The following is a 12,453-nucleotide window of genomic DNA, read 5'->3' as shown; positions in this document are numbered from 1 at the left end:
GCAAAATGGTTGTTAACCACGGCATGGCTCAGGTGGTAGAGCGGTCGTCTCTCAACCCAAAGGTTGTGGGTTCGATCCTCGGCCCCTGCGACCATGTGCAAGTGTCCTTGCGCAAGATACTGAACCCCCTGTTGCTGCTCATGCTGCGTCATCAGTAGGTGAAGGAGGCGACGTTGTTAAAGCGCTTTGAGTATCTTTGGTAGAAAAGCGCTTCACAAGTGTAAGCCCATTTACCATTAACCAGCCACACCCGGCAACAACAATAACATCAACTGTGTGGCTATTCTCAGGGGACTCACCATCCAGAGACATAAATAAGGAGACTCCATACCTAAGATTTAAATGTGAAGAAGCCTTTTGGATTAAAGTTGAAAGGCGTTTTCAACAAACAAGAATCCAGTTGTCTCCGTCCAACTTTTGCTAAGGCTGCACAACTGTATTCCTAACAGTCCTCTTGTTTTTTTCCCCTTTTTTTTTTTTGTTTTTGTCCATTTTTTATTTTTTTTATTTTTTTTTTGCGTCCTCAGCTCCGAGGCGGCCCTCGTGGCCGGGATGCCACTGTGTGCCGTGCCAGTCGGCAGTGGACGGTGAGGCCCAGGAGGAGGGGGCCGAGTCCAGGAGGCTGAAGGGGGGCAGCGTACACCAGGCCGGGGACATGAACCTCTGCTGGAACGAGATCAAACGCAAGTCGCACAACATCCGGTAAGAGGATGCTCACGTATTAAAAATGGGATCTTCGTCTCTATGGCAACAGGAACTACATCACGCTGATGAAATTAAAGTTTTGCAAACTGTTCATATGGTGACACTGAACTCAACAAGCAGCAATTTGGCAGCTAGCGAACAATTCTTCAAAAAAGAGGCTTCAAGCTTTTTATTGCCACTCCTAGTTGAAGTTGACTGTCAAACTAGACATAAAACAAAATAGTGTATTTAAAATAACCACATAACTTTGCATTAAAGTTTGCTAGCATAATGCCAATACATAATGGTCAGTGTGGCACGGTTATAACACTTTAATAAACTGATATTTGAACACAAACAATGAAGCAAACGTGAAAAACAATATAACAATACTCACAGGAATATATTCTTTATCTTCTGCGAAGAACGACTACTGCAGCTTACTGACTAGCTAAGAGTGTCTCCGTATTGCCGTACGGCTCTATTATACTGCTCCCAGGTGACAAAGACGTGCACACCAGAAGGAGCAGCACAATGTCCACTGAACCAAAACAAATAATGTGACAAAAAATATTTAATTTCTTTACATTCTATTTCATTGTCATTAATTTATGTTTAACGAAGTACAATATTATGGAGTGCTATTTTTCCATAATTAAAATATATATATATTTCTTTTTTTGAGGGGAAAGGCTGGAACAGATTAATGCCATTTCCATTCAATTTAATGGGCAGGGATGATTTGAAATTGGTTGAGTGTTTTGAGTTATGAGCATGGTCACTGAATGAATTGAACTCATATCTCAAGACATCACTGTATATATAAAGGTCATGGTGAAATGGCCCTTCTAAATACAATCATGCTGTTTTTTTGGGATTGTGCCTGTTGAACCATATTGCCCACACACACACACACACACACACATATACATATATACATATATATATATATATATATATATATATATGTATATATATATAAATATATATATACACACACACACGCACGCACGCACATGTGCGCATCCCCCATTGGAATCAAAGCTAATGATGTGTAGCATTTGTATGTCGCACCTAAATGTGTGCGTGTTTTCCATTTACTCCCTGCTGAGTCAGCTTATTCATTGTTGATAGCAAACTAATGCTGCCTTTATTGCGTTCGTGTTGGCCAGTGCCAAACTATTAGACACCACTCAAGTTGCTCTCTAATGCCTGATTGGAGACCGTCCATGGTTTGCCGCATCATTTCTGACTCCACTTCTGGGATCCTGTTCAGACAATTGTCCTCCCCCCCGCCCCACACCTCCCACTTAATGGCTTACTTGATCCCGGTGCATCTAATGTGGAATAGGGCTGATGGCGGGGGCAGGACAGTTGTGAAATTGGTTAAGACATTTCCCCCCGCAGCTTCCGTGTAATTAGATCACCAAGTAGGAGAGAGCAAGTGGAGGGGAGGGATGAATACAGCAGTGAATTGATATGGAGGGAGAGGTTAAAGAGAGCAAAGGCAGATGCTCCTAAATCATCCCAGAGAGAGATGCGTGGAAAGACGGAGCTAAGTACAAAGAGTGGGTGAATGTGGAAGGGCTTGGTAACCTTGAGAGGAAAGTATGTTTTCATGGCTGCAGCGGGACATGCGCCGTCGCCTTTGCTTTGTAACAGCACCCCGGACGTTGAGCGCCAGCCGGTCGAGGCGATAAAAGTCAAGCCTGCTGCCCCAAAAATGGTACACAGTCAAAAAATACTTTGCAGGCGCCGAGTACAAGCACAGTGACCAATGTTAAAATATATATTTTTCTTATTATAAGCCACTGTAACATTATGCACAGTTTGAATAACAATGTTCTATTTTTTCAAGAATAAAGGCAGCTTTTTCAGTATAAGGCATGCTATGACTAGAGTAAAGTCGTATTTTTGAAATTCACTTAAATTATGGAAAAAATATGACTTTATTTCCTCGTAAGATTTCTACTTCAGCTTCATAATATTACAACTTTATCATGGAAAAATACATTAGTTACTTTGTTACTTTTTATCCCAACAAAATATTTACAGTATTCTAATCACATGACAACTTTTTTTCCTCTAAATAATATTAATTTGTTATTGTAACATTTCAACTTCCTTGTAAAATTTCTCTGGATCTAAAAAGTTCGAGAACCCGTGCTCTCGGGCTTAACGGTATCGTGCAATTTGGCCCGGGATTAAATTGAACTCCCCCTGCTGCAAAAGCAACTTCCAAAATGAAGTGGGAAAACACCCGTGTGTTGCATTTTCTTGGAGGAGGCGGAAACAGGTGGAATCGGTGCATGAAGATAAGAATGAAGCTGGGAGATATGCAATGTTTGTTCGTGGCATGGAACTTATCAGTGTGACACAGTGCCACTGAGCTAATTGGACTCTGAGATGATAACAAAAGGTTGGCGGTGTGATCGCTTTTTTTTATGTTTCATGCGAAAAGGAGGCCAACATTAAATGACACGCGTGCAAACGCAAACATACACACTTACACAGGGGTGTTGAAGTGTGTGTGTGTGGGCGGGGGTGAGGGGGGTGGTCTGAGCTTTTGATATTTATTTTGTTCTTCATATTTAGATATGTCACTCATAAAAACCGACATCAAGATAAGAAACATTTTGCTGTGAAAGCTCATTAATAAGGTTGAAGAAAAGAACCGCCACTGCTCCAGTCTCCACCTCAGGCACCACCCAAGGTGGGGTGGGGGTGGGGGTGGGGGGACACTTCAGCAGGTTTATGTACGGGGGGCCAGAATTTGGCGCTACGCCCCTGCACGTACACAAAGCGGCATACGAGTGACTGTGACGGCACTGGCAACATGTTACTGCGTGTTTGTTGTGTATTGCAGAGTGTTTTATTTCTTTTTTTAATTCATTCGCATACGTCTATTGTAAACGTACGTGTGCACCTAATGGAAGTCTGAAACAACTCTGAACACCGCAACGCTTTAGCGTCAATGTTTTGACTAAAGATGGCCGGAAAATCTAAATCGCTTATACTGAATTCATCTAATCTCAATTTTTGACTCCCAAATACATTATTGCGAAGGGACTGATAATGAAAACTAATCGTGGAGTTGTGCGTCGTCGGCGTCCCAATCATGGCCACGCCGACGCATTGACGCATGTCTTCGGTGTCACGTAGCGATCTGTCCACTGTGCACACCGCAGGGAATGCCCACTCTTTTTGGGCGCGGGCGGCCATGTGCATGTGAGGAATGAATCCTTAGGCTCAGCTCAGATTGCCGCAGACAGCCAACCGCCCCCGCCGCATGTCTGTCTGAGTAACGAGGCGGGACTTCAGGCCCAGTTTTCGTCACTGTCTCTTTTGGTCATCTCCACAGTGTTCCTATATTTATTCACAAATATAGCCATACACTCTACTGTCGGATGGTTCCTTCCTTCCTTTCGTCCTCTGGTCATGGCTCATTGCAAAAAAAAAAAAAAGCCCTTTGGGGGTTTTGTGCCCCATTTTCCCAGCATCGTATCTGGGCAAGCTCCTGTGTTGTGTCTCCAGGATAAACAGATCCATTTTAGATGTTTGTGTTGCTTCTATTGTTTGTTATTGGCAGTATTTAAAAAAGAAAAAAAAATAATTACTGATGAATACCAGGGTTGTCATTCTACAGTTAGTACAATCTGTTTCTACAAATTCATATTTACCCAAATTCATGCAAAATTAATGTCCCTGTGAAGTGAAATTGCAAATGTATAAATTTGACACACCGCAGTGTTGGTAATAAGCCTGCCAAATTTGAAAGAATAAAAAAAAAATAATAATCACCCAGTATATGAGGTACCAAAATCGTGAAAAATTAGAGACCCCCTGACGGCAGTCAGACGCAGTAGGCTTTTCCGCTGAATGCGCTGAAAACACACCTAGCTCTACCTTCACCTGTCACTCAAATATGTTATGTGCTCAATATAGTATGTGCTCAAATGTCTGTAGTGGAAGCCACGGGATTAACGTGTGCCGCTGTATTTCATAAAAAGTTAACGTTCCCTGAAGTGTCTCTGTTATGTGAACCCACATACAACTTTGTAGAAGTGGGCCAAGTTATTATTACCAAGTAAAGCGATAACAATGCATCGCTACTGATGAAATGACGGCGTTCAGTACTTATATAATGGGGGAGAGCCGACTCTGGTCAAAAAGCCCAAGTGGTAGTTGGGTTTGGTTTTAGCCACACCCCAAAAATCCAGACAACTGTAAAAAGGTGAAAAAGAGTTCAAAAAGTGAAAAGGTTATTCTTTCGCTCATGAGATGGGAAGAAGAATGCAGGCACTCTAATTTATTGTTAATTTTGACAGCGAACTTTGATTTAGTTTAGTCTGTCTTTTGACTAAAATTGTAATTTAGTCTTAGCCATATTTTTGTCATGTATATTGTTTTAGAATTAGTCTAGTTTTAGTTGACGATAAACCATAAGATTATAGTCGAGGAAAACTGTTAAGGCCAAAATTAATCTTGGTTTGTTGGAGTAATCATTTAGTCGATTTAGGTTTGTTTGAAAGTGGATGTTCATGTGATTTGTTTGAGAATAGAATTTTGTTTGATCTCGTTCGTTTGTTGCCCCTCTTTTTCGGGTCAGACCAGCTGCCTTCAATCAGTGGACAATTTATTGAAGGCACCTAAGAACAGAGTAAGTTAGACACTAGCCGGGTTTACGTGTAGATTTTTTTGTCATTCCGATTAAAATCATTCCAATGGCAAAACTGTGGTCAACTGTTTACATGTAACATGATCTATTCCGATTGAGTGTATACATGTGCGCTACATTTAATCCGAACAGACGCGAGACATGCGTACATCGTCGTAAACGTCGCTGGCTGGCTCCATTCCGAATCACAGTTTACATGACCGAAATTGACTTCTGATCGGTTTGGCGAAAGGAATGTTCTACCAGTGTGAAACTGAATAAAATTCCATTCAGATTCAGCCTGTTTATTCCGACTGAGGTGTTTATATGGAGCATTTTCATTCGGTTTGGGCTTCTAAACCGATTATCATCGGAATAGAAGGCTACATGTAAACCCCGCTACTGGTGAGAGTAAAATGCCGAACAGTTTTTGGACCGCAATGACCAGATCAGATAATGTTGATATTTTCACAGTCTTTTTGTAAATAGTACAATCCTCTGGAGTATGAATTTTTGTCATCAATAAATCACATCCACGAATTGACACTGGATCTGCGAACGTCTTTTGTGCTGGACTGCGTGGGATTAACCCAGTCAGTTAGCGGCTTTGTAAAACAACAAAGATAAGCCGCAACATGTAAGTAAAAAAAAATAAAATAAAATAAAACTCCGCTGCGATCAAGAAGAAACACGGGACGGAGACACAGCCACATTGACACAACTTGGACCGGTCAAGATTAAAGCGAGCAAGCGACTGAATGAATACAGCGGTGTTAATCGAAAGTTTTTCTCCACCACATTTCGCAAACCCCGCTTTGACATCTGCGCAATGTTTTCATAGGTGAATAATAGAAAATATAAGGCAAATAGATTGATTATGGCAGTGAGTCACTCTCATTCAGAAAGATAGATGGAGAATATTTAGTTCCCTCTCTGAACCTGAAATTGCCTTGTAATTGCAGAGAAATAATCTTTTCAGCCCGTTGCAGTCGAGCCCCTTTCGTCGGTGTTGAATAACATGCTTCTATTCATTCTTGTCTAAAATTGATTGCTATGAAAATGCATTCTTGTGTGGCATGTATTAATACGAGCCACACGCGCCATGATTAACAATTTATTTTTTGCATGTCATTTGCTTATTTGTATGTTAATTTTTTAATTTTTTTTTTCATTCCGCTCGCTCTGTCGTTTTGAGCCGTCTCCGTGCTGCCCCGATGTAAATAGCTGATTTGGGATTCCCTTTGGCCAACAGCTGCGGTAGCTCCTCAAACATCCACGACATTTTTCAGTTAAAAAACACCCCAGCGAATGTTCTTGTCACTCAGCGAATGGATTTCCCGCAAATCTCAGGCAGACTGCGGCGGGGAAGGGTCGCTCCAGGCCAGACATCAGTTACACTCCTGATGCACAACAAAGCACCATTTCCCGAACTAGCCTATATCCTCACCAACATAATCATGTTCTGAATCGTTTGTCAAAATGAGGAAAATGTTTCTTGTGCCGGCGATGATGACAGATGAGACACAGCAATGGTGACTGATTATGTGATCAGAACACATTTTAAAAAATAAAATAATTAAAAAATAAAGAACACACATCGACACAGGCAATCATGGGACCGCTGCTGTTTTTATACACAATCAAGTCAAGTATAAAAAAAGTCTGTGCTGTTGCTTTGAATGATCTGCAGCCAGCTGACAGTTACAGTAATCGTGGGAAAAACTGTTACAGGATTGGTGATTGATTGGTGTTAAAACCGCTTGACTCGTGATTCTCAAACTGGGGTCCCCGGAGTCTTGGGGGTCCGTGAGCCGTAGCTTGGAGGTTTCCAAAAAATTATGCGGTATCGAATAAAGTTGCTCTTTCACATCCACTACTGAAAATATGGCTTTCATTCCCTCATTAAACTTTGATTAATTGCTGTAATATTGCGATTTTATATTTATAATGCTGTGCACACTCATATACTACTGCAAACCACAAGCAATATCATACATGTTACAATAATAAGCATTGATATACAGTACTTTATTAAAAAACAAAAGTTGATTAATGTATCAAAAAACTATGTGAAAAGTGTTTTCATCCCAGAAAAGACTAGTCCTTTCTCATTTAAGATTTGTTTTTGCAAAATGTATGTAATGAATTCCACAAATCCAATCAAAAGAATCATTTGAGGAGACTGGTCTTATTTTGAGCCATCTTCAAATCTATGAATTATAATAATTTGTTTATTATATAATAATAATTAAAAAAACATATGCAATCACACTGCTAGATCAGCAAACTTTAAAGAGATAAAAATAAGTTTAGATTTCCATTCCTTTTCCCCTTCTTGGCCTAAAAATGGAGTCTCACCAAAAGTACGTAGATTTTTGTCATTGAATTGCACCATGGCTAGTGTGCCCCCTGCAGAAAGTGATCCAATTATAATGTTTCACAAGTGCTCCATCATGAATGACACAATAATGCTTTTTGAAAGTGTGCTTACTTACAGAAACAGATTTTTGTTTCTCATGTGCGAGAGAGCAATTTCCTTGACTCTGAATGCCTTTCCTCAGTGTGGCGAGAACATGCGACGTACGGTGACACAGCGCACTCGATCTGACTTGAAGTACAAACATGCTGCCCCAATCAATAATCGTTCCTGTGAAACTCCAGTGTCGTCATGCCAGTTTTTCCCATGAGTTTTAAGAGTGTATAAAAGAAGGTTGAAACCCTAGGTTTCCTAAACTGGGTGGGGTCAGCGAAATTATTTGGAATCAGTTATGTGTACCATTTAAAAAGATGCATACCTACAGTGGATATTTAAAAAAAGTCTACACACCCATGTTCACTTGCAGGTGTTTGTGGTATAAAAATATGAGCCCAAAATAAATCATTTCATAACTTCTTTCACCATTCAGGTGAACTTTAACCTGTACAACTCAATAGAAAAAAAATATTTTCGAGAGGTAGGAAAGCCTGAGATAATGTGGTTGCACAAGTGTGCACACCCCCTTATTAAACAAGACAAGCAGCCAAACAAAAATACAAAATGAAAACACTCACAAGGAGCGTGGAGTCAGCGCTCCTGATGTCACTCACTAGGCCACGCCCCCCTTAAAGGCAGACATCAACAACACATGGCTACACTAATGCCTCTTCCTGGAACAGATCATTTCCGTGGAAAAGATGGTGATGCACCTTTTAAAGGTTCCAATCATGGGACTGATGCGTCTTCTCGATAACCTTCCAAGTAAAAATGCGCTGCCTTGTTAAGATGGCCTGGCCTAGCTGACTTCTCTGCACTTTTTGTCATTTTTCAAAATTCAGTGGAGTGAAAAGGAGACACTATGAGAAGGGAGGAAAAAGAGAAGAGCGGAATGGAAAAGAGCTGTGCTCAAAGCCTCCTTTGGCCCCGAGGCAACACAGCAGTGCGCTCCTCTCCTATAACCGTCCAAACTCTGCTTCAGTCTCCTACGCATTAATTAATCATGGAAGCGAACACTAAGCTCCACGCTGTAAACTCTCCGACTGATTGGGGAGTTGAATTTCTATTTGACAACGATATTTACTTTTGGATGGAAACTGTCAAGAAACATGAGGGTGGCATGCAACTTTGTTCTGTTAAACTGCATACAAAGGTTGGCAAAGTCACGACACATTTGACATTTCCAGCTAAAAATGATAAAAATTCTCCCCCGCAGCTCGCAACAGTGATGCGGCCGATGCCGAGCTTGCAGGCTTATCGCTGCTGGATCCTTCACACGCTGATAATCCCGGAAATGAAAAGGTCTGGGATCTTTCATTAGCACAATATTATGGCAATATTAAACTGATCTGATCGTGCCTTCCCTGTGATAGCGTTCCAAGATGTTGCCACTATTGCTGTGTGTAAAGTGATAATAAACATGGGAAATCATCTCTCCGGTTGCAATGGACAGCTCTCATTGTCACAGTGTTGTCATTAGTTCATTTTATTTCAAATTAAGCCACAATTGGGATGCATCTGACCCTTGCCATACGGAACACGACACAGTTGAATCACAAGTTATCGGAGGCGATGCATTCCAGAACCCTCCGCGCTATGTGAAAATTGGTGCTGTATAGCGAGACCATGTAAAAATGTTTGTTTAGTTTTACTCACTCACATCTTGGTCACTGAAATTACTTTATTTACTGCACCCTTCACACACATTTTATTTCAGTTGACTCAATTTACTGGAGTTTTTGTCAACTATAGTCTTATGGTATTTCATCAACTAAAACTAGACTTAAAACTAAAACAATTTAGATGACCAATTTAAGACTAAAACTGAATTACATTTTAGGCAAAAGGCTTTGACTAACTCAATCAAAATTTGCTGTCAAAATGAGTAGAATTTCCTCAAAACAAACACATAAATCAAGTTTATATATATATATATATATATATATATATATAAGAATTATGTTTTTTTTTTTTTTTTTAAACTAAACTACAGATAACATTAGGAATGAAATTAGGGATTTTGACAAAAGAACCGTGTGGGTAATTTAAGACAAAGCATCAATAATGAAATGTAATGGGGGGTGGGGGGGGGAAAGGAAGATGGCGTGCAGCTCTACACCATCACAAACTATTCAGATTGAGCATCTTTATTTTTTTTTTTTCTGGTGGTCAGTTAAAAGAGCATAGAGGTTATTTGCACAAGTTAACGACAAAATACTGCAAGTAAGGGCATGAATACTGTAAGTATGAAGGGTGTGGTGGAAACAATCTAAACATTTCAGAGTTGGCAGCGGTTTCTAGAAAATAAAATGGCACAAGAAATGATCAGGGAGAAGATCGCATAATATACATTATTTGTACTGTAGGAATGTGGAATGCATTTCCATTATTGCACTGATAAGTACTTATTACATGTATTGTCGTTTATACCGAACATATTTGAATCTATTTAAACTACAACCCCAAGAGTAAGCATATTGTTAAATGAATATCTCCGACAGTGTCAATCAAACGCCTTGTTATCTTGCTGCCGGTGTAACCCAATTATTAGCTAATCAATTAATTCTCATCTTTTCATACTTACCCACTCTCTTTCCCTACCTCCCTCCAGCTGGCACGTCTGATGTAATTCTGATTCGGTCCTGTGTGCTCGTTGTGTGCAAAATTCACTTCGCAGAGAATTGCCCGACACTTACATTTCTTCTTTCTGGACTCTTTTCTCAGGTCTGGCGACACGTATGCCATGCCACCATATGTCTTCTACATCTGTGGCATTATTGTGTTCCTCTGGTTTATGAATGCTAATGACTTTACCAAAGCTTTTCTGACTCGCTGCCATTCCGGCTCATCATCGTGGTAGTGCTGGTGAATGTTACGTGCAGTAATATTAGTGCTCGAGTGCTGGCTTCAGGTGTGTAAATGTTTTCACGCCTCTAATGTCCCTTTCATGCCAACTGCACTGCAATGGCAACACTTTCTTCATTGACATGACATGCTGTTGGTGGTAATTCAAGATTCATCCATCCGTCCATTTTCTACACTGCTTATCCTCACTTGAGTGTAATTAACGGTAATAATGAGAAGAAGAAAAAAATCCTGTTATCTATTTTGTGTTTTGCTGGCAACAAATGAATTACACTCATATAGCTCTTTAACTACACAACTGCACAATAACAATGTGTCAACTCAGATAATTAATTACTTTCATTAATGAATTATTTATCCTCCCTTTCACCGTGATTAGCCTTCACCTTCATTTGCAGTTCTGTCACCCTTAGCCTCCAGTAAAGCAAGCGAACAAAAGGAAGAAACTGACTAATCCTAACCCTCCAACACTCGTATTATTTCTTATTTTTAAGCATTCATCAAACCGAAAAGACCAGATAAATATGTATAAATTTACATTGTAGTCAATGTCTTTTGTCTTTTCGGCGTATTTGGTATTGGAGTAATCCAAAAGTAATTAAAATTAATCAAGTTATATTACTTTAATATTATGGTACTTGGATTACGTTACTTACTACATTTTTTTGGACAGCATTAGTATCAGAATACATTTTTAAAGCCACCCTCCCAACCCTGGTTGTTTTCTTTTGTATCAAATTAAAGGCACCAGATATGAGCCCCCTTTCCCAATTGGTGACTGAAGACTCGAGTCAAGTCATGTGACTGACCGGTCGGGGGAAGTAAGTAACCAAATGTTACTTGTGTGTTCCGACAGCGTGCGTATAGAGGCCATTTCCGACAACAGTGGGAAGCTGCAGGTCTCCCTGCAGGAGATCATCGAATGGCTGACGGCGAAGGACGAGGAGCTGTCGGAGCAGCTGCCCATAGGAGGCGACGTGGGGGCCGTGCAGCACCAGCGGGAGTTCCACCAGGTAATGGAAAAGCCTGAATACCTTTTCAAATCCATTGACTCGAGTGCCTAATTTGCCTCAAGGGGGATTCATGACCGTAGTGTGATCGATTTACACATACTGTAAATACAGAGAGATGTATTCAGTGGGTGTTATGGCTTAATGGAAGTGCGGCGGGAAGGACAAGTCCCGCTGAGTGCCCCTTTCCACTTTTAAGCTCGCTATCTGTTGCCTTAGTGTGAAAATGGATTGAGGGTGTTCCCAGGGTCATGTGTTATGGTCTGTGTGATGCGTGTGATTGGTCTGCCATTTGTATCTACATCCCGTATGGTAAATTGGTTCCAGTCTCAGATGGGTGGTACAGAAGAAGAAAAAATCATTACTATTATCTGTTTTTTTTGGGTTTTTTTTTTGTAGTGCCGAATCAAGGGGTGAGTCATGATTGTCATGAGTTGCCGTTTCAAGATGGAAGGCCTGCTTCTATTATCATATGATTTTCCAATATATATTGTTCAGCAGTTGATGGAACATTCTTACAATTTGATAACATTAAAAGATACCACATATTGCAAGGACATCTTTGCCTTTGAGTTCATTGAGTTACATTTTTGATATAACACTTTAAACAAAATCAGAAAGTACATCAAAGGTTAAACTTTAAATTGTGAATGGGCATTTAATAATAATAAATAATCATAATAACAATAATAATTCATTTATCGACTCCTTTCAAACCTATCACGGTCACCATACAAACATAGTTCAAATAAATTAAGCAATAC

General features: G+C 40.2%; 1 protein-coding gene across 2 annotated transcripts in view; it reads left to right on the top strand.

Moving 5' to 3' along the window:
- The first annotated feature begins 560 nt into the window (after positions 1 to 560).
- The window catches only part of drp2 (dystrophin related protein 2), a 92,035-nt gene continuing 80,142 nt past the window's right edge, over positions 561 to 12,453 (top strand). For both annotated transcript variants that reach the window (XM_061686721.1, XM_061686722.1), the window contains exons 1-2: positions 561 to 702; positions 11,536 to 11,692. In XM_061686721.1, the coding sequence (XP_061542705.1) occupies positions 656 to 702; positions 11,536 to 11,692 (204 nt within the window). In that variant the 5' untranslated portion in view covers positions 561 to 655. The remainder of the gene's footprint in view (positions 703 to 11,535; positions 11,693 to 12,453) is intronic.

This window comes from Phycodurus eques, chromosome 9 (assembly GCF_024500275.1).
Source record: "Phycodurus eques isolate BA_2022a chromosome 9, UOR_Pequ_1.1, whole genome shotgun sequence".
Classification (NCBI taxonomy): Eukaryota; Metazoa; Chordata; class Actinopteri; order Syngnathiformes; family Syngnathidae; genus Phycodurus; species Phycodurus eques.
Note: the sequence above shows the minus strand (reverse complement) of the source record. Positions and strands in the feature narration are given on the sequence as shown.